General features: G+C 41.9%; 1 protein-coding gene across 1 annotated transcript in view; it reads left to right on the top strand.

The window, feature by feature from the left end:
* The window catches only part of KCMF1 (potassium channel modulatory factor 1), a 40,925-nt gene that overhangs the window by 11,421 nt on the left and 1,687 nt on the right, over positions 1 to 27,817 (top strand). Inside the window, exons 2-6 of the mRNA XM_035097014.3 lie at positions 15,385 to 15,552; positions 19,706 to 19,845; positions 23,357 to 23,458; positions 25,163 to 25,337; positions 26,088 to 26,370. Of these exons, the coding sequence (XP_034952905.1) occupies positions 15,385 to 15,552; positions 19,706 to 19,845; positions 23,357 to 23,458; positions 25,163 to 25,337; positions 26,088 to 26,370 (868 nt within the window). The remainder of the gene's footprint in view (positions 1 to 15,384; positions 15,553 to 19,705; positions 19,846 to 23,356; positions 23,459 to 25,162; positions 25,338 to 26,087; positions 26,371 to 27,817) is intronic.

Raw genomic sequence — 27,817 nt, 5'->3', positions numbered from 1 at the left:
CCCACTATAGCCATTCTCCAGACATCCTAATTTGCTTAGGAGAACCCACATCATGGCTTCCTCTTGAGATATTGGAATAATGAAAGTTGTCCTATCTGGGGTAGTTGTAGTAGTTACTGGGATCATGCGGGTGAAGCACTCAAAATTTGCTGAATAAAATCAGATTTTTTTTAAAAAAAACATTGTTATTGGTCTTCTTGCCAAATTGAATTTATTTTTAGCCTTGCACATCTTGGGGTAGTTCTCAGATCTTCCACTTCAGCTTCTTATTAGGCTTCTGTGTAACTTACCAATATGTTTCTTCTTGTTTAATTTAGAATCATTTTGCATTTGAAATCTTTTGCAGTTTGGAATTATTTTGGCCCTTTTTGTTGTAAGTGTGCCATGCTGTTTACAGTCTCCATGCAGCTTGCACGCACTTCTAACTGCTGATGGCGCATTGGGCAAAAGATTCCTGCATTGCAGGGGGTTGGACTAGATGACCCTTGTGGTCCCTTCCAAGTCTACAATTCTGTGGTTTGATGATTCTGTGAATCGCAATGCACTACCAGCCCTCATTTGATTTTGTTTCAATTCAGATGCTGCACTGGATTTTATAGTTGTGTTGTCCAGCGACACAATGTTGAATTTGACCACTGTTGTGCTTCATTATGGTCAATGCTATATTCCTTTATTCAGTAAACAGACACAGAATCATTGGGTTGGAAGGGGACAAAAGGCCTCTGCACGGTCTTGTTTGGTATCATTTTCTTTTATTAAAAACTGAGACAAACAAGACAAATGCTCTTTAATCTCCTTTCCATCCTTTAGGTACAGTGGCTCCACATGATTTCTGTTCTTTTTATATATGAAACTGCAAAGTTTCTTGCTAGCTTCAAGGGATTCTTTTATATTCTACACAAGGATGAATTTTACTTTGCCTTTAGCTCTTCTTTCTACTTACAACTCCTAGTATAGGCTTCTTATATCACACTGGGCCAGAGCAGACTTTACATTGATAGAAAGTTCACCCATATTTGCATACATACATCATTTTATTTGTATGCTGCCTTTCCATAGTTAAAACCAGTTCAAGGCAGCTTACAACATAAAAATAATATAATTGCAAACATAGCAAAAGTAGTTGTAAACAATAAATAAAATGTCAAAAATTACACAACCAAATTAAACAATTTCCACATAAATTGTGATAGGATCTAAAATAAACGTACAAAAAATTAATATTTGTAGCAGCAGCAACTCCCCCCCCCCAAACCCACCTAAACAGTACCCCAGTCCAAGGGTCTGTTCACTAGCCTTAGCTTTTGTAGGTGGAGTCATTTGGGGCCTCGCCCTTCCAGGGCAGGTGGGAAAAGGCTTGCAAGGCAGGGAGCCGGTATTCCAGGGCTCACAGCCAAGATGGTCTGATAGTTATGAGATCATAAGTGGGACATGAGGTTGCCTGTCCTCTATCCCCGCTTACCCCCCACCAACATAATACATTGGTGCAGATATTTACTATTGTTAAGGTTAATTAGTTCCCTCTTGTCAAGATGTCAGGATGTCAGACACCTACTGATGAATATTAGCCACGGAAATATCAAATCTGGATTGAAGAGTGTAGCCTTTTCTGCATCCTGTTTCATTTTGAACGTTTTGCTCCTATTCTTATTTTTATTTATTATTTGACTAATAATATAGCTTCTTACCTGATCTCTCCCCTCTCTCAAAATGCAGCTCTTCAGCAGTTCAGAATTGTCATGTTTGGACCAGTTGTCTTGCGTGTCAGGAACTGCAATTCTTGAGTGACAGTGATGTACTGGCCTGGGCGTTAGGCTTGCACCTGAAAGATCTTGGTCAAATCCCTAATGAGGCACAAAGCATACTGATGAAGTTAGCCAAGTCACTGTGTGAGTTGATTCTATCCCAGAGAGTTGTTAGGAGGAGTAAGGAGAGGGGACCCTACCCTGTCTTGAGCTCTTTGGCAGAAAGATAGGATAAAACTTTAATTCTGAAGAACAGAATTAAATTGACAGAGACACAGTTTTTGAACATCTTGTTGTCTGAGATCTCTTATACATTGTAGATGTAAGAAGTATAATTATTTGTTAAAACTTTCTCATTTTTCTAAACCTGTCAATTTGGTAGTTTATGATAGAGTAAATGGTGTCCAACCTGTTTTTAAAATGTCTGATTTCAAGAGAGAATGGAGGTATATGGCGGAAGGGGTTTTCTTTGAAAACAGTTGAAAGAAAATTCAAAGTACAGTGGTACCTCGGGTTACAGATGCTTCAGGTTACAGACTCCGCTAACCCAGAAATATTACCTCGGATTAAGAACTTTGCTTCAGGATGAGAACAGAAATCGCACAGCAGCGGTGCGGTGGCAGCGGCAGTGGGAGGCCCCATTAGCTAAAGTGGTACCTCAGGTTAAGAACAGTTTCAGGTTAAGAACGGACCTCCGGAACAAATTAAGTTCTTAACCCAAGGTACCACTGTACAGGAACAGCTTACAAAATCCACATACTTTGCAGGCGCCTGGGCTAGACTACTCTGTATTATTTTGGAGATTACAAAATCTGGATAGAGAGGATTTCAAGCATTCCCTAGGAGACTTGGTACAAAAAGTTTGATGGCCCACTCTCTGTACTAATATAAAAAATATTGTGGCTTGTGTGGTTTACGATTATGGGAGCTGGTGAGAATACAGTGAGTGTGTTTACAAGCAGTGGGTGGGGTGGTGTAATAGGGTGCTTGACTGATGATAAACGATTCATAAGTCTAAATGCAGGATGAATTGGAATGGGTCTTTTGTCTTTAGGAAATGAGACTTGTGATCTGGTGCAAAGTATCCATAGGCATCAGTTTTGGAAAAAGATTTCATGTAGTCTCTTGAATTTATTCCAATACATTAAATTGACGAGGAGTTCAAACTATTTGAGGAAAAGGTACTAAATACAGTAAAACAAGGAAGCATATGGCCTGTGGGCTGGATTTGGCCCACCCATCTCCACAGCTTTATCTCCAATTCCTGGAGTGATCTTTTAAGGGCAGTGTGCATTATTCTTTCATTTCAGGAGAAAACAGAGGTGGGAGATGAAGCCCCTGCCTGCTCTTTAAGTGTAATGGGCAGCATTTTCACTCACTCCAGCACTGGAATTGTTGTCTTTTAGTTTGCAGATCCTTTAGCTGAGATTCAGGAAAAGCAGAACTAAATGCTGTTGAAATCTTCACAGTTGCATGGGAGGAGACAAGGGAGAGGGGAAGTGTGAGAGCTTGATACTTGCTTTTATCAATATAAAAAAGAAGGAAAAAGAATAGTGATCAAGTAATTACCTGAAAACCAGTAAATTTCCTCCAATACTTTTGTTTTAAAAATTGGAATTGAAAACTATTTTTATTGTGGAACTGAAGTTAAGCTTTCCCCATAATTGTATTTTCATGCTAGAAAAGGCTTAACCTGTTGAATTTCTGCATGCCATATAGTTGTTAAAGGCACAAGAATCCTGCCCCCCCTCCAGTGTCAAGCATAAACCAAAGCCTAGGTCAGTGATGGCGAACCTTTTAGAGACTGAGTGCCCAAACTGCAACCCCAAACCCGCAAAGTGCCAAAATGGCAATTTAACCTGAATAGTGAGGTTTTAGTTTAGAAAAAAACAATTCATACATTAACATCTTTTGTCTTAAAAGAAAAACACAATAACAGAGCTTTCAATGATACAAACACCTTTTTAAAAAAGGGTAAAAGTTTGCATTTGGCATACTTTTGAACAATTAATGTGATTTTTGCTGTTGTACGCATGCTGATAATTTGTCCAACATTGCTGAACTCAAGGCGGCTTACTCCCGAGTAGGAACAACAGACTGGTGGGAGGCCCTGGCGCATCAAAAGTCGACCCCTGCTCAACCACTCACTAGGGTTACCACAGCTCTAAATGCGTCCGAGAACAGAACAGGAAGGCGGGTCGGGCACAACTGAGCTTGATGGCGGGAAGGCGGAGCCAGCCCAGAGGTGGCCGTCAGGTTTGGTTGCGGTGGCAGATGGGCTTGATCGGTGACTTGAGTAGCGGTGGCACAGGCTTTGGATGGAGAGGCAGTTTGCTAGCACAAGCCCTCCTCTCCTCCCCTCACCCCTGAGGCTGAAAATGGTGCCGTAGCAGCGCTGGGACCATGCTGGAAGCAGTCAGGAGCCTCCTGTAGCGCTGGAGCACCGGTTTCACCCCCTAGCTATGGCCCTGCTGCGGCGACGGTGCGCCTGCCCACAGAGAGGGCTCTGAGTGCCCTCTCTGGCACATGTGCCATAGGTTTGCCACTCCTGGCCTAGGCTGTCAAATATTGTTGGATTACTGTAGGTCTCATAAGCCTTAATCATTGACCAGCTCTTAGGGGCTCCCTGGTACCCAAACAACTCGCATATGAATCACAGCTCTGACTCCAGTCATTGGCCAAAAGCACTGATACTAAAAACACTCAGAGGTCCTCTTAACATTAGGTAATTTTAAATTGAAATACAGTCGAACCTCTGGTTACGTAAACTTCGGGATGCGTGCACAGTAAACCTGAAAGTATTTTACCGGGTTTTGCCACGTGCACATGCGCAGAAGCGGGCTGCACATGCGCAGAAGCGGTCCTCAGGTTGCGGAAACCTCAGGATCTGACCGGACCTCCGGAACGGATCCCATCCACAACCGGAGGTACCACTGTATTAAGCTATTCTAGTCCCCCCCCCCAAGAGGAGTAACCTCTTTGCAGCAGAAAGAACAATCTTGTAGCACCTTAAAGACTTAATATGGCACTGTTTATATACTTTAGAAGCTATATATATATATATATATATATATATATATATATATATATATAATGACACAGATTAAATATTTGTTTTGCAACTATGGTTACTAAGAGCATTTAGTATGTGCATGATACAGTTAATTGTGTTGAAGCTGCATTTCTTAGTGATGGCAAATTTAAAATCTGGTGGGAGAGTCCTAATCATTCTTCTCATCTCAGAGCTCTGGTCAGTAGCAGCATCTTTTATTTCCAAAGTGCTCCTGTTCCATTTTCTGGGTGCTTGGTGTTCTGTAATCAGTTCAAGCTTTTTATGAAAGGAAGACTGCATAGAAGACATCTCTTTCCTGTCTATGGTCCATAGCCAATGGTAGTGAAGAACCCCATTGTTGTAGTATTATTGCTGCTACTACTTCATCCATGTACAAGATGTTTTACAGAGAATGAGAGGACAGGCCCATTTCCCAAGGGGCTTACAGTCTAGAACAGTGTTCGAAACCCCCATTGTTCTAGGCACGTTTTGTGACAGGGAATTTCTTTAATGCAAGCAGTTTCTGAGCTCTGGGAGCAGTACTGGGCCTAAGATTTCAGTTTAAAACTGCCACTGCTGGAACGAAAGGAGAAGCTTTTCTGCCTCCCCACTTCCAGCCACTGTAAGAGGACTGAAGAAGAGACCTTCATAAGAATATTATGGGGGCGGGCAGGGGAAGTATGTTTTTGTTTTTTGCAGTCTTCAGATGAGGGCTAGACCATGTGAAAAATGAATATAAGATTTTCACTGCAGTTAATTCATTTTCAGCTTTATATTATTATTATTTTAAAGCGCCTAGTCATTCCGTTGCAGCAGCTACCGTGTTTCTCCTAAAATAAGACTCGTCTTATATTTATTTTTCCTCCCAAAAAACACACCATGGCTTATTTTCAGGGGATGTCTTTTTTTTTTTTTTTGGTGTCTTTGCGGAGGGCGGAGAGACGGAGCGAGGCAAAACGGTGTGTGTGTGTGTGCAGAGCACAGACTGCCCACCTCGCGGGGGTAACCTCCTGCTGCTACACCTGGGTAAGGAAAAGGGGACTTCTCCCTCGCGCGCGCGCACACACAAGAGCACCAGAAGAGTGCTCTTCGCGCTGCACTGTGCTCCCCAAGCGGCAGCGCGAAGAGCCTGGTGAGAGGCAGCTGCGGCTGCAGGTGAAGCGCGGGATCTGCGTGGGCGACTGTGGGCGAAGGCACTGAGCGCTGCGGCGGTAGCGAAGAGGCGCCCGATCAGCTGAGAAGCGGGTTGATCGGGCGCCTCTTTGCCACCGCCGCAGCGCTCAGTGCGTTCGCCCCCAGTCGCCCACGCAGATCCCGCGCTTCACCTGCAGCCGCAGCTGCCTCTCACCAGGCTCTTCGCGCTGCACTGTGCTCCCCGAAGCGGCAGCGCGAAGAGCCTGGTGAGAGGCAGCTGCGGCTGCAGGTGAAGCGCGGGATCTGCGTGGGCAACTGGGGGCGAACGCACTGAGCGCTGCGGCGGTAGCGAAGAGGCGCCCGATCAGCTGAGAAGCGGGCTGATCGGGCGCCTCTTCACCACCGCCGCAGCGCTCAGGGCGTTCGCCCACAGTCGCCCACGCAGATCCTGGGCTTCACCTGCAGCCGCAGCTGCCTCTCACCAGGCTCTTCCCGCTGCGCTGCACTCCCCGAAGCGGCTCCCACCCCCGGCTTATTTTCGGGGGATGTCTTATATTTATTCTACTAATTAAAAGCCTGACATGGCTTATTTTTGAGGACCGTCTTATTTTAGGAGAAACACGGTATAACTTAGTTTTAAGGTGCCATTTAGCTCCTAGCTTTCATATATAACGCTGCTCTAAAAATGGACATGAGGGAGACAACAGAGGAAGGAGAGGGAAGCTTATGTGGAATAATTAAGTGGCAATTAATGCTGTTATTTTGGCTTTAGGTGTCCCTGGTCTCAAGAATGCATACTAGTCTAATGGTTTCAGTTCCCTGGTTTCCCTTCTTATTGTGAGGGTGGGAAAATGCCTGAAGACAGGTACAAACAGGCAAGCTGTTCATCAAGGGGGGGGGGAATTATCATATGACTGAGCAGAATGAGGAAGCAAAGCCAGATTGATAGATGTCCAGTGGGAATTGGGGACCAATTTTCGAGTGCCAGGAAATGAAAGCAGAGTTGTCTTTAGTTTCTGTTTGTTTAAAGAGTTAAAACACTAAAAAAAAAAAACCTCATGAAAGTATTCCCCACATTGTTTTACCATTATTTGAAGTTAAAGACAATCATAACTATTAGGGATTTTCATATCTTTGAGATGCATTTGTATTCAGTAAATGTTTTGAGATCATGCAGGGCAGATGCAAACTGAAAAAGTACTGCAGTTGTTTGTTCTGGCGTGTTTCTGTCATTTTACTGATTCAAGAGTGTATGCACTCCATTAATTGGGTGACCTGAGGTTATAATAGTTTTCCGTCTGTCTGTCTAATTCAGTTTGGAAATAGTTTTCTAGTGTAGACCAGATTTTGTGCAGAATTGTGCATCTTAATTGAAGTCCTAAAAGGGGTAAAGCACCTTGTCTACTTTGTAAGCCTCAATAAACAATAACGACACATCAAAATATGACAATGGTAGTATCAGTTGTGTCCAATGGTAGTATCCTGGTTGTTGTGGACGCAAGCAGTTTTATTCTCCCAATTTCAAACTTGTGCTATCAAAAACTCCTTCACCAGCCCCACCTGGTCAGACTGCAAAAGACAGAACCACCCAGAAAAGGTCTGTTGAACAGCACTTTGTAGATGTTGGGGTGGTGAAGAAATCTTTATTTGCCATAATCACTGCCACAAGAGGATGAGCTGTGTTTGATCAGAATTGCTGTGATTTTTTGCCACCTGGGTTCTAGTACCCTGAAGCTCTGTTGTATACCAAAGATTGGAGCAGGCTCTGTGAAGCTGGAGAGGGAGCTTGAGAAGAGTCACACCAGCCACCTGGTGTTGTGTCTCCATTCTGCAGAGGAGACAGTAATTTGACAGGACTGTTAGCCATGCCTGCTGGAAAGCCCCCTAGGGTCCCCAGTAATGGAGAGTCCATTAGTCTCCCTGTATCATTCTAATAAGGCCACCATCCTTGCATGAAGGAGAAGCTACCAATAATCTAAACCTCAACAGGAACTCATCTTGACAATGACAAGGTGTTTGCTAATAAATCCCTCACCCTCAGATTGCTGTCCTCCTGCTCAGTTGAGAGAATTGAGTATGTCTTGCCATATGTTGGTACAGTACATGCCTTTGATTGTCATGGTTGCAAAATGGAGACAAAGCAATATTCCCCTCCTTTACTTTGCTGTAAATTACATAAGAGTATATTGAAAGTCTCACTGAAGTTAATATCCCTTGTAGAAAGATTATGCCCGAATCCGTTTATGTGTCACTAGCTCTGCTAGAATGTGGTTTGCAATACGTATCTGAGTGCACATCTTGTTCAAAGTAGTGGAGTGCATTGAAATTACATCTGCTTTTGGATGTGTGTTTGATTTAAGCTCTCAGGTGTGTGTATAAATGCTAGTATGTATCTTGGCTAGATCATTTTCATTTGCATGGACATTCCAGCACAGCTAGAACACATAGCCATGACTAGAGTTAGAATATGGTAATTGTGTATTGTGGTTTTCTCATTACCCAACTTTGTGCACTCTAGATGCTTTTGAATATAGTTTCCATAAGCCCGAGCCATCACAGCTGTAGCTGCTATAGTGAATATTTGTTGTTATTATTATTTCATTTATATCAAACCTTTTTCTCCAAGGAACATTTTCTCCAGGTTTCTCTCCCTTCTCTGATAATCCCCACACAAACCCTGTGAGGTAGGCTAGCTTGAAAGGCAGTGAGTGGCCCATGGTCACTCAGTGAGCTTTATGGCCAAGTGGGATTTGAACCCTGGTCTCCCAGGTCCTAGTCTGACATTCTAACCCAGGGGTCCCCAGACTATGGCCCGGGGCCACATACGGCCCCCGAGGCTCTTTTATGTGACCCCGGGGACCCCCGCCTCCCACTGCTGCCGCCTGTTCTTACTGGCGCGCGCGGCTGCCCACTTCCGATCCGGAAAAGCGATGGAAATAGCTTGCGCGCACGCGCAAGCATCATTTCCAGTGTACTTCAGGGTCGGATGAGGCTTCTGCACATGCGCACAAGCTATTTCCGGCACTTTCCAGGTCGGGAGTGTGCCAGAAATAGCGTTTGCACATGGGAGCGCACGGCCGCCCGCGCATGCACGCCCCCCCCTCCGGCCCAAAGCCGGGTAAGTTGGGGAACCCCTGTTCTACTCTCTCTATACCACACTCATAGTTAGTGTTTTCATCAGTTGGGGTAACTAATGCTACAGTGTTGCCCAGTTTTCCCTGTTGTACTTTCCCTGTCTACTTTGAATGAAAGATTAGGTTGCCATTTAGAAGCCTTTTTAGAAAGACAGTGGTACTGTACCTCTGTTTAAGAACAGTCTGGTTTAAGAATGATTTGGTTTACAAACTCTGCAAAACAAGAGTTTGAGAACTTTACCTCGGTCCAAGAACGGAATCCGAACGGTGGAAGGGCACCGGCGGCGGGAGGCCTCATTAGGGAAAGCGTGCCTCGGTTTAAGAACGGTTTCGGTTTAAGAACGGACTTCCGAAATGGATTAAGTTCGTAAACTGAGGTACCACTGTACCCTTAAATTGAATGTCATCATAGTTCAAATGGACATAAAATCTTGGTGCATGGTACCATGATAATGGGCCAATCAAGCAGACTTCCATGGGATAAATATTTTTGTTCAATCTTATCCATAGGTAAGGATTTTAAAGTGAAGTCCTATATCTTCATTGATTTTTTTAAAAAATATAGTCTAGTTCAACTAGTAAATTACATGTTCAGTGAAATCCTGTGCATATTTGGAATGAGACCCATTGCTGCTCCCTAAGAAGTGTTCATAGTACTGCAGCCTGCATGTTAAAATGTCCAACAGGAAAGCTCTTTTTGCTTTTGTATCAGCTGAACTATAAGAAATTAGGCCAGAAACCAGTAAGAGATGGTCGCTCCTAAGGTATTTGAGGATAAAGCTGATAATTGATCTTGATTATATTGCTTCCTTGTCTTCAGCATTGGAAAGTAGTTTTAATGAGTGAGGTTGCACAGTTAAAAACAGGAAGCCCAGCTGAAATTAGTTGGACTTAACTTCTGAATAAACATGCTTGGGAACTCGCTGCATATATGACTTCAGCATATAAAGTGTGTCAGAATTGTGAGAAAATTGAACTATTTCCACTACATTATTTTCATTGTAGCATGTTCAGAATCATAACTTGTTTGTATTTCTCCTCTGCTACTCGTATCTGTATGTTTGTTTTTTGCCAGAACCATTTTATTTGCCCTTCCTGTTATTACCTTGCAACTTCTCTGTTTTCCTTCATGGCAGCAATTGTTAGGTCCTACTCAATACAAATCAGCCTGTTGTTTCTGCACTAGGACTTCCCCTCATCCCTAGTTAGAACAACTGAAATCTGTTTTGTGCTGTTTTTCTGGCACACCAGCAAGCCTTTCAGTCCATGGATATTGTTCAGTGATATGCCTTCTTGAATTAATTATAAGAACGAACATTTCAAGACATTATATTGGGTGCTTGTGAAGGAGGCTGTGGAGTCTCACATATACAGACTCTTTGAATTCATATTTTTATTGATAACTTTAATTATCAAATAAACATACATTCAGGAATCCTAGCTACAAAAAACTACATTTATAAAATATTTACAGTGGTACCTCTACTTACGAATTTAATGCGTTCCGAACGCACATTCATAAGTCGAAAAAAATGTAAGTCGAATCCCATAGGAATGCATTGGGAGAAAAAATCGTAAGTTGAAGCAACCCTATCTAAAAATTTGTAAGTAGAAAAAATCCTATCTAAACTGCATCCAAGATGGCGGACGGAGCTCCATTCGTAAGTAGAGTTTCATATTCTGGAAGTTGAAGGGGGGGACCGTTGCATATCCTGTTGCCTTAATTAATGCAGTGTCGTGTGATGCTTGTGAGTCAGTGTGAAATGAATTTCCCTATAACTAGGGTTGCCACATTTCAAAAAGTAAAAACCAGGACACCTCAAAAAATGGTTGAGCTTTTTAAAAAAATTGTTCAGATTAGACATTTGGGTGCATTTACGAACACTGATTACATAATTTTTAGTTAATGTATTTTAACTAATTGACTTAAATTAATATTGCCAAAATATCATTTATATGTATTTTAATAGATACTGTAAAAAGTTTTAACATACAAATATATTAACCCAAAACTACCATGTAGTATTAAAAATCACATTTGCTTCTAAAAATAGTTTTTCAATCTCTACTGTAGTTGCATATTGGAACCATAGTGGTCTCAACCAATAATTGAGTGTAACCTTCACTCTCAGCCACATCTATTACAATTTGATTACCATTGTTTAATTAGGAGAAATTCTCAAATTGTGGTCTACAAGCTTTGTTCAGGTGGTCACAGAAAGGTTGCAGAAGAGTCAAGAATATTTGACCTGGGCCCTATGCTTGATTAATTTTTTTCTGATGGTGGAGATTGAGGCTGTTTCGACTAGTGCCAGATTATTGAATTAGATAACAAGGCCCTGGCCCATGACCTTCATAGTATGTTGCTGGTGATTACTGATTTCTCCCTAAACACCTGCCAGTTAAGGGACTCATCTTAGCAGTCTATCCTGGTTTATTATGAGATCCACAAAGAACCTCAGCAATTTTCAAGTGGCCTATGGAAAATATAGGGGGGAAAGGAAGAACGATTGGTCATATGACACTTTATCTCAATCTGCCAATTTAAAATTGTTCGCTCAAACAGAAGAGGATTTCCACCTTCATGGATTGGTGTAGTTTGGGTACTGGAGTCTCTTGAACTTCCTTGCAACAAGTGATCAGGTTCTTGAACTTGCACTCCAAAGGTGTGTAAGTGGTGTAAACTGGGCCATTCCCACTTCATGAATTGTAAATCAGTGTTAGAAACTCGGATCCCATCCACCCCCATTGCAATGCTGAAAATAAATTGTGTATATCATCGGTACAATAAAATCAAAAAAGCATAATGTGGTGTTTTTCCACACTTTTGCTGCTGTTTTGATTCCCTTGGGTTATTTCAGGTGTCTTTTGTGGCCTTTGAAAAATGGAAGCAATTAACCATTCTGAAAAGAAAGCATCAAAAGGAGCACCCGAAACTGCACAAGGTTGCCTGCCTCCTCCTTCAGGACCCCCCAATAAACCGTCAGAGCCCAGCCTGGCCCTGCAACTTTTTTGGGGGGAGGGTGCTCTTGTAAAGGAATCCAATTAAGTAAACACTGCTCCAGAGCCTTTAATTACAAAATTGAAATACTGTGATATTGTATATTGTTGTTCTCACACAAACATTATTTACGCCTTCATTATAAGAAAGCTTATAACATTTTGGTGAGAAAGCAAACCCCTTTAAGTTCACCCTAACATTTCTAGACAATACCAAAAGAAAAAGCAGCCTTTTAAATTTGGACGTGGAAACGTTAGCGGCTGAATAATGCTGAAAACCTCTAAGGAAAGTAGTCTGTTCCATTATTTAAAATTAGAATGAGCCATTTTTATCTTTATCCTTCTACCCTTCAGTGGCATAGCTTTCAGTTGTTCTGCCCTATTTCTATTGGCAATCTAAATCTGTTGGGGAAGTAAAAGTGTTTGTGGGAATTGGGGAGACAGAAAGTACCTTGGCTGAAATTCAAGGGTGCATGGTCATAGAATGTTAGAAATTGGGTCAGTGTTCTGGAAATCCAAAGAGAGGTGGTTTTATTGCTGATAAATTGAGTCCTTGTATGTTGATTGAGGCCTGCCATTTAGTTGGAGGAATGTTGGCTGAAAGTGTGGGTGTGATTTTTGTTAGGAAAGCAGTTCTATTGTATTGTCACTGAGGCACATTTATATTTCACTTATCAATAATTTACTAGGGCTGGCAATGTTTTTTTGGGGGAGATGTCTTCATTACTATTGTTCATCCAGATAGTCTGAAAGAAGAAAATGCAAGGTGCATTCTTGGTACAAGCTCACTGCATAGCAAGTTGCTCTATTTTCTCAGCCTCGGTACTCCCTGCCCTCCGCTGCATTGTGTCGTCTACGTTACAGTGTTGCTGTAAGCGTTATTTTGAGTACCTTGATTTGTAATAAGTGATCCGTGGCAGTACTGCCTTGTGAAGGCTGTGAGCTGGTGTTTGCCAGTTAAGTGTGAGAGTCATTGTAGAAATACAGAACCAGCTGCCAGGGTCTTCTGAAAAATTGTTGTCGTTTTGAGAGATTGGCATGGGTTGAAGTGAGGTACTGCTCAATATCTTTGCTCTAGATCTGTAACTGAAAGAGAATGTTCAGTTCTCTTTGAACTTTTGCATGGCAATTACAGACAGGCAATTGTGCAATTACTATGAATTAGAATCTTGAGATTTTAAAACATACCTAGAAACATTTTAAAGTTTGTTAAAAGTTTGTGGCTCTTAAAAGATACATAAATAAGATTCCTATTCATGCAAACTTCTAAATAAAAAGTGGGAAGGTTATTACACTGTGAGGTTGTGGTTTGTTTGTTTGTTTTGTTTTGTTTTTGCAAATTGTTATCTTTAGGATTATGTGTATGTTGGGTTGGATCAGGATATACTCAACTTACTCTGTTTGGTGGATGGGATTCTGCTCTAGCAGTAGCTCTACTTTAAGGACGAAGTAGGGGGAAGTGATTTTTGTAGATTTGCCCACTAGCACCATCTCCCATGCTCTTCCTCTAGAGTTGCTTTTCAACGGGCTGTAGGTGAATGAGAAATTGGTGAAAGTCTTCTTACCCTTCCTCCAGCAGAGTGTTCCAGGAACAGCATTATCCTTGGAAAGTCTGCATCCAAATCCCTGGCTGCAGAAACATTGCAGGATGTGAAGAAAATTTGTATTGTAGAGTGATGAGATCTCTGGAATGTTCAACTGCACCTGTTGTGGGTTACTGTGTGTTTTGAAAGGGAAGGCGAATGATTTTTCTGTGTTTTATCTGACAAATGTTGACAGAAGAATAACTTGTTGCTACTTGGGTAACAAGGACTAATAGTGCGGTTGTGTGGTTGTGTCAGATGAAAGATGTGGAGTTGAAAATTTCCTTCTACCGTGTTTCTCATATTTTAAGTCATCCCAAAAAATAAGCCATGGCAGGATTTTCCTGAGTGGAAGAAATATAAGACATACCCCAAAAATAAGGCGTAGTGGTGGGAGCAGGTCTGGATGGCGCCATGGAAGAGGAAGATGCCTGTCAGCGCCCGGAACCGGATGCTACTGCCCCTCCAAAATGCCCAGCAGCATGCACCGCGCCAAGCGCTGACCCGGCGGCGGGACTGGCAAGAGCCACAGCACGCACCGCTCTAAGCCCCGACCCGTCGGCGGGACTAGCAAGAGCCGCAGCGCGTGCTGCTCCAAGCTCCAACCCGGCAGCGGGACGCAGCAACAACAACAAAAAACACCCGGCCGAGCCTTCATTGGCCGCCGCGGCTGCCACTCGCTGGTCCCTCCCGGAGCTCCTTTGCGAAGAGGCTGCCCCACCGGAGCTTTGAACTGCTGCGCGCGGAGGCAGCAGCGGCGGTGAGTCTCGCTGGGAGCTCGGCGCCAAGCAGGAGCGAGTGAAAAAAGCCCCGAGCTTGAGCGCGCTGCGGCTCTTGCTGCGTCCCGCCGCCGCGTCAGGGCTTGGAGCAGCGCGCGCTGTGGGTCTTGCCGGTCCCGCCGCCGGGTTGGCACTTGGCGCTGGCGCTGCTCCAAGCCCCGACCCGGCGGCGGGACCCAGCAAGAGCCGCAGCGCGTGCCGCGTGGAGCCCCGACCCGGCGGGACCCAGCAGCGTGCCCTGCTGAAGTGCCAACAACGCGCCCAGCAGCGCAGCAGCAGCCAGTTCCGGGCGCCGAGCCGCGACAGGAAGAGGAGGTACCATATCGTTTTTGTTTTTTTAAAAAAGACACACCCCCCCCCCCGAAAATAAGCCATAGGCTTATTTTCTTGAGTACAAATAATTATAAGATGTGTCTTATAATGTGAGAAACACGGTACTGTACTATATTCATCTGTTGAAAAGTTTCTCTTTTTAGAAAGTTATTATTTCATTTTGTTATTGACCATTCTTCTAAATTAACACATTACAAGTCAACTGAAGTGGACACAATAGTAGTTATACTTAAACTCAAAGTTACCATTAACTTTTAGGTGACTATTAGTAGGAAGCACAGATATTTATCTACACTTTTCTTCAAGCATGCTACAATTAGTATGTTAATGATATCCAGTGATTTTCATATTTGAGTTCTAGTTTTCAGGGTTAATCAAGAAGATGCTCACTAAGCAACCCAAATGTTTCCTTCACATAACTGCAATAAGTACACCCAAATTTGTTGTTTGTTCATCCAGTTTATAGCCCACCTTTCTTTCCCAATAGAAACTATGTGGCTAACATGAAACACTTAACAGTGGAGTTAAAATTAATTTGAAAAGTTGTAGGTATTACTAGGTTCACTATGTTACATTTAAATATAGTATAATGTACAGTTAATAACCATTTCTTTTTGTTTGTAGGTGTCAGCTGCGATGCATGTTTAAAAGGAAATTTTCGAGGTCGCAGATACAAGTGTTTAATTTGCTACGATTACGATCTGTGTGCATCTTGTTATGAAAGTGGTGCAACGACGACAAGGCATACAACTGACCATCCAATGCAGTGCATACTAACAAGGGTAGATTTTGGTAAGTGATTATTGCTTTTTTTTGTCACAATACATATATCGTGATTTTTATATAACTTAGAATGTTTGCCAAACTAACCTTGCTCTTTTCAGGTGGCATATGTATGCATTATTTTGTTTTGCTTTTATTTTTCTTCATTTAGTTTTGATTGCATTTAATATGAGCACTATTCAAACAAGCAGGGAATTAAAAAAATGTTAAGCCCCTTGCTGACTCTTTATGATTTTTAGCCTCCCACCCAATCCATGTTTACTTGGGAGTTAAGCCTAACTGGACTCGGTGAGACTTCTGAGTCAACTTGCATAGAATTGGGTTTTGTGTATAAGAAGAAACAGGAAGGTGGGAAGGGATATTCAATTATTTATAAAGCACATGAATTTTCATAAACATGAATAATCAAATACAGGTTGATTCCTTTTTATTGTTGCTGTTCATCAGTGGTTTGTTTTGTTTTGTCTTATTTTGTTGAACCCGGAATTAGAAGGAAAAACAAGTGAAGTTAATTCCTTAGCCTTTTAAGAGGAAGTAGTAGTGTGGCAGATGGAAGCAGAATGCAAATTGTAGATACAGAATTCAAAGTGTAGGGAGATGTAAGAGCGAGAGAAAATATTTCAAAAATGAATTGCTACCTTTCCCCAGAAAACCGAAGGTATAAACCTGTGCAATATGGCTATTCTTACTTTAGTGGTACAGAAATTCAAATGTTTAATTTAAATAATATATATGAAAAGCCCACAGCATAATCAGAGCAGAGTAAAAGTGGCCAGCAATCCATCAAAAACAACAAGTTGTTCCGTTTCGGTGGTCAAAACGTGTTGGCTCAGCTGGTGTATGTTTTGACCACCCAAATGGAATTAGATGTCTAATTTGTAACTGTTTCTTGTTCTCTCTCTCTCTCTCTCTCTCTCTCTCTCTCTCTCTCTCTCTCTCTCTCTCTCTCTCTCTCTTGGGGGGGGGGAGAGAACTGCTGTAGCTACTGCACTACACCTTTTCACTTTCATACACAACATATTCAATTGCTTAAACTATGTAATTTTGCTTTGCTAGACATACTACAGGTTTGTGCAGCCTCTGTAGCTTCAGTGCACCTTACTCATTTCTTGTATCTCCTTGGGACATACTGCTACCTGGGTTATAATGGTGCTACGGGAGTGTAGCTACAAAATACCTTCCAGTGATGTAAGCAGATTCTCTTTTACTAATTTTATAGCTCTCTCTTACCTTAAGGTTCTGTGACTTTATCATTGTTGAATTGTTAATTTCTATGATCAAAATTTATTTGTCTGAAGCATTTTAAACTCCACTCTTCAGCCAGAGATAAGACTTCTTTGAGGCCAATATTTTGTTTTGAAGTGGTATTCAAACCTTTAATAGGGGGCATATTAGCTCTCCAGACAAGTACCAGAGCCTATATTTAGCAGAATACTGCCTCCAATGTATGTGGTTGAACATCTGTCAAGTACAGGTTTGTTTAGTGTGGTTTACCTGCCTCCTCTCAAGCTTGTTTGGTGGTTTGATAAAAATAGGAGAGCTGCAGTTTCTTCATTCACACATTACAGTGTTTCCTCCTCATCCACTTATGAATTATGTTTGTCTCCTGTATTCCAGGTTCAACTTAGCTTGTCCTGTCCCTATTCTCCGAGTGGAGTTGCAGGAAGTCCAGTCAGAAATTTCCCTCAATTTATTCCCTTCCTTCTCCCTGTCCATTTCTCAGCCAGGCTTTCTGTGAAATCTTTGGGAAAAAAGGATCTTTGAAAGGGCCTGTGTTGGGGAACTGGGGAGACCCAGGTCCAAGTTTCCCCTGCACCATCAAGCTCATTGGGTGACCTTTGGCTACTTGGCAGCTTGTTGCAAGGATAAGATGGGGTTGAAGGAAATCAAGAAAATGGGTTCATCCTGGAAGTGCGGTTGTTGTTGCATGTCAGGATTCCAGTCATGGAATATCTGTAATCGCCTTCCTTCATGGATAGGATGGTTTGCATAGTAAATTGCCACAACCCGTGCCAGTACAGGGAAGTGTATCATTGGTATGGTGCCTTTTATTATAGAAGAGTCTGCACAGGACATAGATTACAGATGGTAACTATATGCACAACCAGCAGAGGGTTGTGATTGTGCCAGACTGTGCTTTGAGAAGAACTGAGAGGTGGCAAAGTATGAGTTACGAATCAGGCCTGAGTGGAACTAACTTGCTGTTTACAGACCAGCTCATATCCTGTTCTGCTTTCTGGTTTGTTTGCTGTGGTGTAGAAAATGACTTCTGGAGCTGCAAACTTCTTGCAAAAAATGACGGGACCAAGTTTCACTTTGTGAAATGTGACTAATGTCTACTGTGGCTTATAATTTTTCCCATGTTGCATTTTGTTCAGACATGTATCACTGGAAGACCTGAGTATACTGGGCCTTTCCCGCTATATTGGCATATCATTTTACTTTGCATATCATTTTAAAATAAGATTCAGGAGTGAGGAGCAGGAACAATTCATAAACACAAAGGGACAGGCGGCTCTTTGCGGTTCCTTCTCTTTGATGAACCAATCTTTTTTTAAAAAAATTAATTCATGTGTTTTTTTAAAGAGAAAAGAACAAAACAACAAGACCGAGACCACATAACACTGGTCTTGAAAGACCTGCATTGGCTCCCAGTAGGTTTCCGAGCACAATTCAAAGTGTTGGTGCTGACCTTTAAAGCCCTAAACGGCCTCGGTCCAGTATACCTGAAGGAGCGTCTCCACCTCCATCGCTCTGCCTGGACACTGAGGTCCAGTGCCGAGGGCCTTCTGGCGGTTCCCTTGCTGTGAGAAGCCAAGTTACAGGGAACCAGGCAGAGGGCCTTCTCGGTAGTGGCACCCACCCTGTGGAATGCCCTCCCACCAGATGTCAAAAAGAAAAATAACTACCAGACTTTTAGAGGACACCTGAAGGCAGCCCTGTTTAGGGAAGCTTTAAATCTTTAAGAAATTAGTGTATTTTAATATTTCTGTTGGAAGCCGCCCAGAGTGCCTGGGGAAGCCCAGCCAGATGCACATTTAGATTAAAATAATGAAAGCGTTAACAGATTCTAACTGTAAGGAAGAGAAATTAGGTCATGGGTAAGGTAAACAAATGGAGAAAATACTAAAGCTACTTTCAGATAAATGATTTGTGGGGACTATATTGAGCTTGGGTGATACTGAGATATGTACTGTAATGAAATTACAACAAATATCCGCATAATCCTCAGGCTCTGCATTTTCCTGCAGCATAGACCGTTGATGAGCAATTTTTTCCATGACTGCAGCATGTACAACCCTTTTGAGCCAGTTATTGATTGTAAAATTTGAAATCATCTTTCCATCCCTGAGCCCACAGCAGGGCAGGTTTCCGCTACCAGTTAAAGGACAAATGGTTTTAATGTTACTGAGGAGTTGTTGCTTTAAAATGAAGAGAGGAAGTACCAAGCTTGAACTGGCTGGACTAAGTTACCAATAACGTTGCTAATTTTCCCCATAACTGCAACCCAGAAGGAGGGGTGACTCTTTGCATTTCCTTCCCTCTGATGAAGCAACCTTTTTTAAAAAAATGATAGTAGGGTCTAGTATATAGAAGACTTCTATCTCACTTTTAAATATGGGTTCTCAGAGCTGCTTGCGAAAGAAAAATAAAACAATATAAATAAGCATCAAATGAAAACAAATAGCATAAAATGAAACAACCCCATCACAGCCAGCAGTTAAGTGCCTCAGCAAATTGATTCAGCTGCAGGCTGCTTCATTCTTTCTCAATTCTGAATAATAATTATATAAAAAAAGATGATGTGGCTAACAAAACACAAAATGAAAATCCTGTATTGTGAGAGATGATTAATTGTGTTCGATTGGGTGTGCAGAACAACTTGTGTAAACACAATAGAACTTCTCCCTCCCCAAAATCTGCTCTGGAGAGTTGGGGGCAAACCCAAAGCAAATTTGGGGGCTGCAGGGGGAAGAAAAAGAGGGAAAGTTGTGTTGTACTCATGGAAGTTCCATACATACTGTGAATTAGTTGGATGCAACTCTTGATAACTGAATTGCACATTAGACCATATGTTTAAGTTAAGTTTGGTGTGCCCTATATTTGTAACCATGATCATTTTTTATGAAGGGAATTCTCACATATCTTATTTCCCCCTCAGATTTGTACTATGGTGGAGAAGCTTTCTCTGTAGAGCAGCCACAGTCTTTTACTTGTCCTTATTGTGGAAAAATGGGGTATACGGAAACATCTCTTCAAGAACATGTTACTTCAGAACATGCAGAAACATCAACAGAAGTGGTAAGCACAACCAGTCTTCTGAATAACACCAGCAATAACTTAAAACTTGAAAAACTGCCTATCGTGGAGGTTTTTAAAATAGAAAATTAGTTACAATTTATAAATACTAATTTAATATTAAAAGTCTCAGGAGATCACTTACCAATGTCTCCCCCCCCCCATTGACAATTTTATTTTCAGGTTTTCTCTTCTGGTCCTCTCCCCCTGGAAAATCCTCCCATGGAAAATAATACAGACCTTACCTTGAGAATGCTTTGTACCATATCTGATCAAATGCAGTTGCCCTTTCTCCATTCTGAATGCAAGGCCATGCTATTTACACTTGGAGGAAAAGTGTGACCAAAAGGCTTTAAAAGAGAACCAAGCAAATTCATGGAGCAGAGGGCTATGGAGGGCTAGTAGCCAGGATAGCTATGGTCTGCCTCCATAGCTGGAGGCAGCAGAGCTTTTGAATATCAGTTGCTGGAAACCACAGGAGGGGAGAGTGCTCTTGCGCTTGAATCCTGCTGGCTGATTTCCCACAGGCATGAGTTCGGCCACTGTGAAAACAGGATGCTGGATTAGATGGGCCACTGGCCTGATACAGCCGGCTCTTCCTATTTTCATTGTTTAGAAAAAAATACCCAGCGTTGGAAAGAAACACTTCAGCCGAATATTTATCTTTAGGGTGTTCAGAGACCTTCACGTGCATTATCTTAATAATCCTTACAACTACCCTTTAAGGTAGACCAGTATTACTATCCATGCATTGCCAGAGGCTGCCCGTGGAGCTCATTTGAGCCAGAGACTTGCTGGCTTGTAGCTCATACTCTTAACTATGCAATATGCTAGCTTTCAGAGGATAGCATGCATGGGAGAATATTCAAAAATATTTGGGTTGTGATTTTTGTTTTCCTTTTTTGTGGGGGGGACATCAGAGGAAACCTGGTTCTCTCATTTTCTATGCTTTGGTTACATTAAGATTCCTATTCTTTTGTTAACATTGCAAGCTTGAGCTTAGTAGGGTGCAGTTTCACTTTTACGTAGGGAAAGGCACCTATATAGTGTTGCCATTGAATCAGCGTATTCTGAGTCCATCAGCCTGTGGACAGTTTGGTGGTTCGAGAATAAAACAAATTTTGCTTCCAAGTGCAGGTTTAAATAAGAAATTTGGTGCTGAAATTTGCTAGTTTTCAGTTAAAGAATGTTCAGCTGATTCATCATTTTCCTTTTAATTGATTATGTGTAACTAAATATGCACATTATCAAAACCTCCATATGCTGGCTTCAAATACTGGACGAAGAACATCTGTTCCATTATTTTCTTTATAGCGAGGTGTTCCAAATATGCACCTTTCTGCAGTTGTGGTATTTGTATACCTTATTGAAAGGCTCAGTTAATACTCAGAGTTCAAGCTTTTTTGACTAATCTACCAATTAAATATTGCAGCACTACTGATCTTACAATTCAGCCTGTAACATAAGTTTGGATTGATTCCACAGGGTGGCAGTAATGTTTCATAGATGTGAAACCAGTCTGAATGGTGATGACAGTGCTGAGCAAAGTACTCCATTCTTCCTGGTATCCCAGGCATTGAGCTTGAGAGTTTTCTGTGCAATGCCGTAGGGAGGTGGGCTTATTCCAGAAGTAATCAGAGGATCCATAATCCTGTCTCATTCACTTAGAAGTCTCTCTGTCTCTGCAAATGTGGCAAGTTGCTTTCAGGCAGCTCTTAAGGTTTTTTCCCCATGCTCCAAACTGGGGAAAAGGCAGTTCAGGCAACAGCAAAGGAGAAGACTGGAAGGGGAAAAGGTGCCTGAGCAAAATCAGAACTTGTATATAGGTTTATTAAAAATTGTTTTTATCAGATTTGATATACCAATAGGTGTGGCACAGAAAAGCTTTGAAGTCTTGTATGTATTGGTCTCCTGGACAAACTCACACAGGATTATCTGTCATTTATAAAAAAACCCTTGGGTTTAAAGAGACTCTGCATAAATGGATAGAAGAATTATTGGGAAGCAAAACTTTGTATGTGTCAGTGCATGTTCTTGCATAGTCAGATAAGTCTGCATTTTGTGTTCATTTTACTTCTCATTATTGAAAGCAGAATGGCACAAGAAGACACAGCAAGCTTAAAAGTACGGAGACATGGCTGAAGTTGTTTCCTGTCCCTTTATCCCTTTAGTAAAATGATTGAGCTAAATCAAATCACTCATATTTATTGAAACATGTGCTGCTCAATCTTCCCTTTGTAATTGTTTGTTTTCTGTCTAAAGTGGTTGCTGTGTGCCATGTTTCTAATTATTATGATTGTTTTATGTATTGCCTTCTAAACCACTGAATCAAGACAATTTTCACATAGGATAATTAAAAACAGTTAAAAACACAAAAAAGAACAGATGCCTTTAAAACAGAACTAAAACTTTTAACAAATGGACACTCGTAGTAAACACCCATCTATCCATCTGGGAAATATATTTGATGTTGCATCTGCTTTGTGGTTTGTTTGTTTTTTGCACAAGTCCTACTTTCAGTACTTTTATCTGGCTTGAAAACAACCTCTTGGCTGGGGTAATAATTCTTTTCAGACAAGAAAACCCTGTGTTTAGTATCGTCCTGTAATACTAGTACAAGTGGTAGGTGATCTGCTTTTGTCTTCATCTCCTCCTGGAAAGGAGAAACAGCTTCTGTGTGCTGCCTCCAGAATGAAGATCCTCTGCTTTCAAGGCTGCTTACTATGCTTTCTGTTTCTCTGCCTTTCTAAAAAAAAGGGGGGGGGAGTGCAAACCTCCAGAATGGAGCTCTCTCATATGGAATTCTGTTTGGAAGGATGTGCCCCAGTTGCCTGAACTGACCCTATATTTTTTTCCCTTCGCTTTCTTGGTAGCAGAGTTTTAGGGACAAAGTAGTTCTGTTAGGGAGAGATGGCTAGAGAATCCGTCCAACCAAGCCCCCTCCCCTGGAGTTTGTGAGGATAAACTAGGTGGAGCTGATGAACTACTTCCTCTCTAGCAAGGAAGAATATACCAGCCCACACTCTGTCTCCATAGCAGTGCCATGGAAGCTGCCTGCAGACGGCAGTTCTTTTGCCTTCTTTTAGACATAAAGTCCTCTGTGTTACATCTGGGGGAGTCAGAAAAGAAGCAGCTGCTTTAAGAGCCATGGTATGCGAAGAAACTATGAAGTACCAAGGACAGTTGCTCATCTTGGCTCTTCCCTGTTCAGGAGCATGAAAGGCACAGAGCTGTGCCTGTTTTTGTGATAGTCGCTCCTTCCTGTTTGTACTGGCAGCAAGGAGGGGAGCAGTGCTCAGGCGACCATCAGGTGAATGAATCTGGTTGAGGACTTTCACTGACTTCCTGATTATTTGTAAGGCTGGTCTTGAGAATCATTATGAACTGGAGGGTGAGTTGTACAAGGGCTGCTATTTTCTCAGCATGAGATAGTAGCTTCTGTTCAGCGAGTTGGTCATTTTTTTGGCCTTGAAGACACTTGCTCACATGGCCTTTCTTACTTCTGTCATTACAGATTTGTCCGATATGTGCAGCATTACCAGGAGGAGATCCCAATCATGTTACGGATGACTTTGCAGCTCATCTTACACTGGAACATAGAGCTCCAAGAGATTTAATATCCTTGCCTAAGTCAAGAAGAAGCAACTGAAGAATTTTTGCCTTCTATATTAATAGTCACCCATGTTGATTCTGAAATAGGTGCTTTTGTTAGCATGTTACATAGTTTTCTTTGAATAGCTAGATAAGCAAGAGAAACACTGCTTGGAGCACTTCATATTAATTGCACCACTATTGGCTAGTATAAATTAGTAGGATTTATTTTCCTTTCTTTTGAGGAAAGATTTGGAAAAAATACGTTCTGTCTGAGCAGGTAACCTCTCCTCAGGTTTTGGGAATGCTGCTCCAAGATAGCGTTCAGAAGAATACATTCCTGTAGCTTGTAATTCCATTGGCATGTTGCCTCTGAGATTGTTAATTTTCTTGATTTGCTTTATTATAGTTCTATGCCGCATTTCATTCAGATGTATCCCAAAGTGGCTTATAAACAATAAATGACAATAACATGATAGAACATCACAAATACAGCACAAATTATATAGAATAATTTACAAATCCTCAGTGAAACCATTACAATCTATAAAACACTATTAGCAAAGCAACAACTGAAAAAATAAGCTAAGCATCACAATTAATGTAAAAATATATGATTAACAAATACACATTCCCCACCCCATGACCGATAATCTTTTACTGTATTCAGCTCATTAAAATACACATACCCATAATGCCCAGGGGAGCAACTCCCTTCTGAAGGTTCCTTGGGCTGGAACTGGGGCAACATGGGTGAAACTAGCCACCCCTTGATAGCATACAAAATCTCTTCCCCCCTCACAGTTCTCCCTCTGGATTTCGCATTTGCTGCACATTGCCCTGCATCTATAATGCTAATATTGTGCAAAATTGTTTTAAGTACACCCAGTGTGATTTTTTAGATAAGGGGATCTGAATATAGAAATGCAACTGCTAGGGTAATTTTATGACCTTGCTAGTTCCTGGGGTTGTGCTTGGTTCACACCAAGCTAGGCTTGAGAAGACACATAATAGCAGTGGTTCCCAATTGGGAATTGCATAATCCACCCAGGGGGTCAGTAGCACCATTCACATAACAAAAACTACCTTGGAGATACAAAAAAATTCCAAAGTAGGGGGAGGGGGAGTCCATGGCTTGACTTTTAAATAACAAGAAATCCACGATACTTAGCTAATTGGGAACCACTGTGTTATAGCATTGGGAGCAGGCAAGCTGGAGCATGCCTCTAAGCAGAGCAGAGCAGTGCACCCCAAACTCAACATGTTTGGGATGCCAGCATCACACTAAGCAGAGCCTGCATACTCTCTGCATCTGCTTTATGTGGCCATAATGGTGTCGAATAATTGGGCCCTTTCACCAAGTCTGGTGTTCCATTCCTCCCATGCGAGTCATGCAATGGGGAGGGAAATTGCTGTGTCTGCTCTTCAGATGTCATGATTGCAGCCCTAGGCTGGGAGGAGAGATTTAGGCCTCTCAGCCCAGCGCTGGCCATGAGTGTGGTGTGTTCCAATTAACGAGAGAACTGTGTGCGAGGGTGTGGGTGTGTTTACATACAGTATTGGATACCTGGTGAGTGTAGCGCACTGGCCTTGGAGGGCTGGCTAGCCTTGAATGTGGCCACTGCTCCTCTAAACTAAAAAGGAAGCTTTGCTCCTGTTCTTTACAAGTCCATTGTCTTAGTGGCTAAGACGTTCCTGTTTGCGTGTTGACCCTTAACTTATTGCTTACGATGAATCCAGTGGTGTTCGGCATGTACGTAGAATGTTTCACCCAGGCCGGGGTTTGGGTGGCCCTCGCGCACGTAGATCCAACATGCACTTTACTAGCAGTTCCACTGGTGGTTTTTCATCTTCGCAGAGTTCATATTCTCCAAGCAATAGGGAAGCCATGGATCCTATAGCTGGTAAGATTTGTGAATATCTACATACCCCTTTGTATTTCTGTGCACTTGCATTATTTAACCCCTCCCCCCAAAAGCAGGAATATCTGTTGTTAGATTTTATCTCTGTTCCCTCTGGATAGCCTTCAGTGAACCAGAGCTTTAAATATCCACATGGATGTTTATATTTTTAAGAAGTTGCTGCAACGATGAACTATTTGGGCTGGCTGACAAAGTTTTAAGGAACTGCTGCTTTGAGCAATAATTCCGGCCACTTCAAAAGTCTCCTCAGGGCTTGTTGAATGTGCTAAAGGTAAAGGCAAAGGAACCCCTGACCATTAGGTCCAGTTGTGACTGACTGGGGTTGCGGCCCATCTCACGTTATTGGCCGAGGGAGCCAGCGTACAGCTTCCAGGTCATGTGGCCAGCATGAGAAAGCCACTTCTGGCGAACCAGAGCAGCACACGGAAACACTGTTTACCTTCCTGCTGTAGCGGTACCTATTTATCTACTTGCACTTTGACGTGCTTTTGAACTGCTAGGTTGAATGTGCTACTGTACTGTTAAAACCCTGATGATGTGTCAGGGTAGGGGATCATTGGGGCTGCATTTTAGGGATTATGAGTGTACCACCGTCTGTTTTACCTTGTAGTAGCAAAATGGGAAGCTTATGGAATAGATACTGTGGCAGAGTGAGGTGGTAGTGGTAGAGGACTGTTTGGTTATAGTAGATTTCTCTCTTAATTCCCAAATCCTTTTTTATATTGTCGGCAGAGCTTTTATCTCAGTTGTCCGGTGTGAGGCGTTCTGCAGGGGGACAGCTCAATTCCTCTGGCCCTTCCGCGTCTCAGTTGCAGCAACTGCAGATGCAACTGCAGTTAGAACGGCAGCATGCACAGGCGGCACGGCAACAACTGGAGACTGCACGTAACGCGACAAGGCGCGCCAACACTAGCGGCGTCACCACTACTATTACACAATCCACAGCAACAACCAACACATCCAACACAGAAAACAGTCAGCAGGCTATCCAGAACTCTCAGTTCCTCCTTACAAGGTAACTCGTTCTAGAGGGTCGGAATTGCAATTATTGGTTCTGAATCACTCCAGGAATTCACCCCCGCTTTTGAAATTTGTGTACTATTTTGATGGCATCTTCCTCCTCCCCACAAACAGCTTTTTAGCCACCTCCTTCAGCAGTCATTATCTGCAGCCAAGCACATGTAAACTTTTGTGCCTTTTCTGTTACTACTTGTAATCACTACTAAAAAGTGATTGTTGGCTTAAGTGGCAAAGGGCAGAGAGGGGATAGAGTTTTAAAGTGGCTCAAACTAATTTAAAAGTAGGCGTTGAATACAAGTTTTTCTTGCAATTTGCATTCCTGGAAAAATCAAGGAAATTACTGAGCAATCTGAGGGCCGTTTAATACACTGCTGTTATGTGTAGATGCAATTCATTATGAGTTTAACTCTGAATTCCAAGATGCTGGTATATTTTTAAAAAAAAATATGAATAAAAATATATTACAACAAATTAAATCTTATACATATTCTCAAATTTGTGCATTACAAAAATTGTATCCATTGTAAAGTAGAAATACCGAGATAGTAATGGATTCATCAAATATTTCTCTTTAATTCTTTTTAAACAAAACTCTATGAGAACACATAATATAGAACAAAAGGGAACCAATTAATAATGGTCCTCCATTGTAGACTGATTATAATATTTTACATACTATGTTATTTTAAAATCATTTTCATTTCTTCTGACACCTTCCAAAGACATCACAGTGGTACCTCGCTAGACGAATGCCCTGCTAGATGAATTTTTCGCTAGACAAATGGGTTTTGCGATCGGAGGTTGCCTCGCAAGACAAATTCGTTTTGTGAAAAATTTGTCTAGCGAATCGCGGTTTCCCATAGGAATGCATTGAAATTCAATTATTAATGGGCCAAATTAAAAAAAAATCAATGCATTCCTATGGGATTCGCAAGACGAATTTTTCGCAAAACGAATTGACTCACAGAACGAATTAAATTCGTCTTGCGAGGCACCACTGTATTTTACTGAAGGAGACTGAGTGTGGCGTCAGTGTCAAACTATGGCTGTCACAATTTACATTATATGCTAACTCTGAATTAGTTTATAACGCCTAAAAGGAAAGTTACATCCTGTAGAACTGAGACTAATAATCATCTGCTTGCTACATGTGCCTTCTACCGTCCATATGATTAGTAGCTTCCACTGTCTGTACAACATCTCCCAACAGCCTGCTTTTGTGCCATTAGAAGTCTTAGGTAACCCCAGTGGAGTAAAATACCACATATGGAGTACCATGGCATGGGCCTCACAAATCTACACAGATAGATACACAATTGCCATATTTTAAAAAGCTTAGCCACATATTTGAAAAGAGAATTCTTAAGCCACTTTCCCACTTCCTCATATTGGCCTCAGTAACTTTGGCCTTCAATTTGGCCCTTCAGCTTTGCCTTGCTTAC

This window comes from Zootoca vivipara, chromosome 15 (genome assembly GCF_965207765.1).
Source record: "Zootoca vivipara chromosome 15, rZooViv2.hap1.1, whole genome shotgun sequence".
Classification (NCBI taxonomy): domain Eukaryota; kingdom Metazoa; phylum Chordata; class Lepidosauria; order Squamata; family Lacertidae; genus Zootoca; species Zootoca vivipara.
Note: the sequence above shows the minus strand (reverse complement) of the source record. Positions and strands in the feature narration are given on the sequence as shown.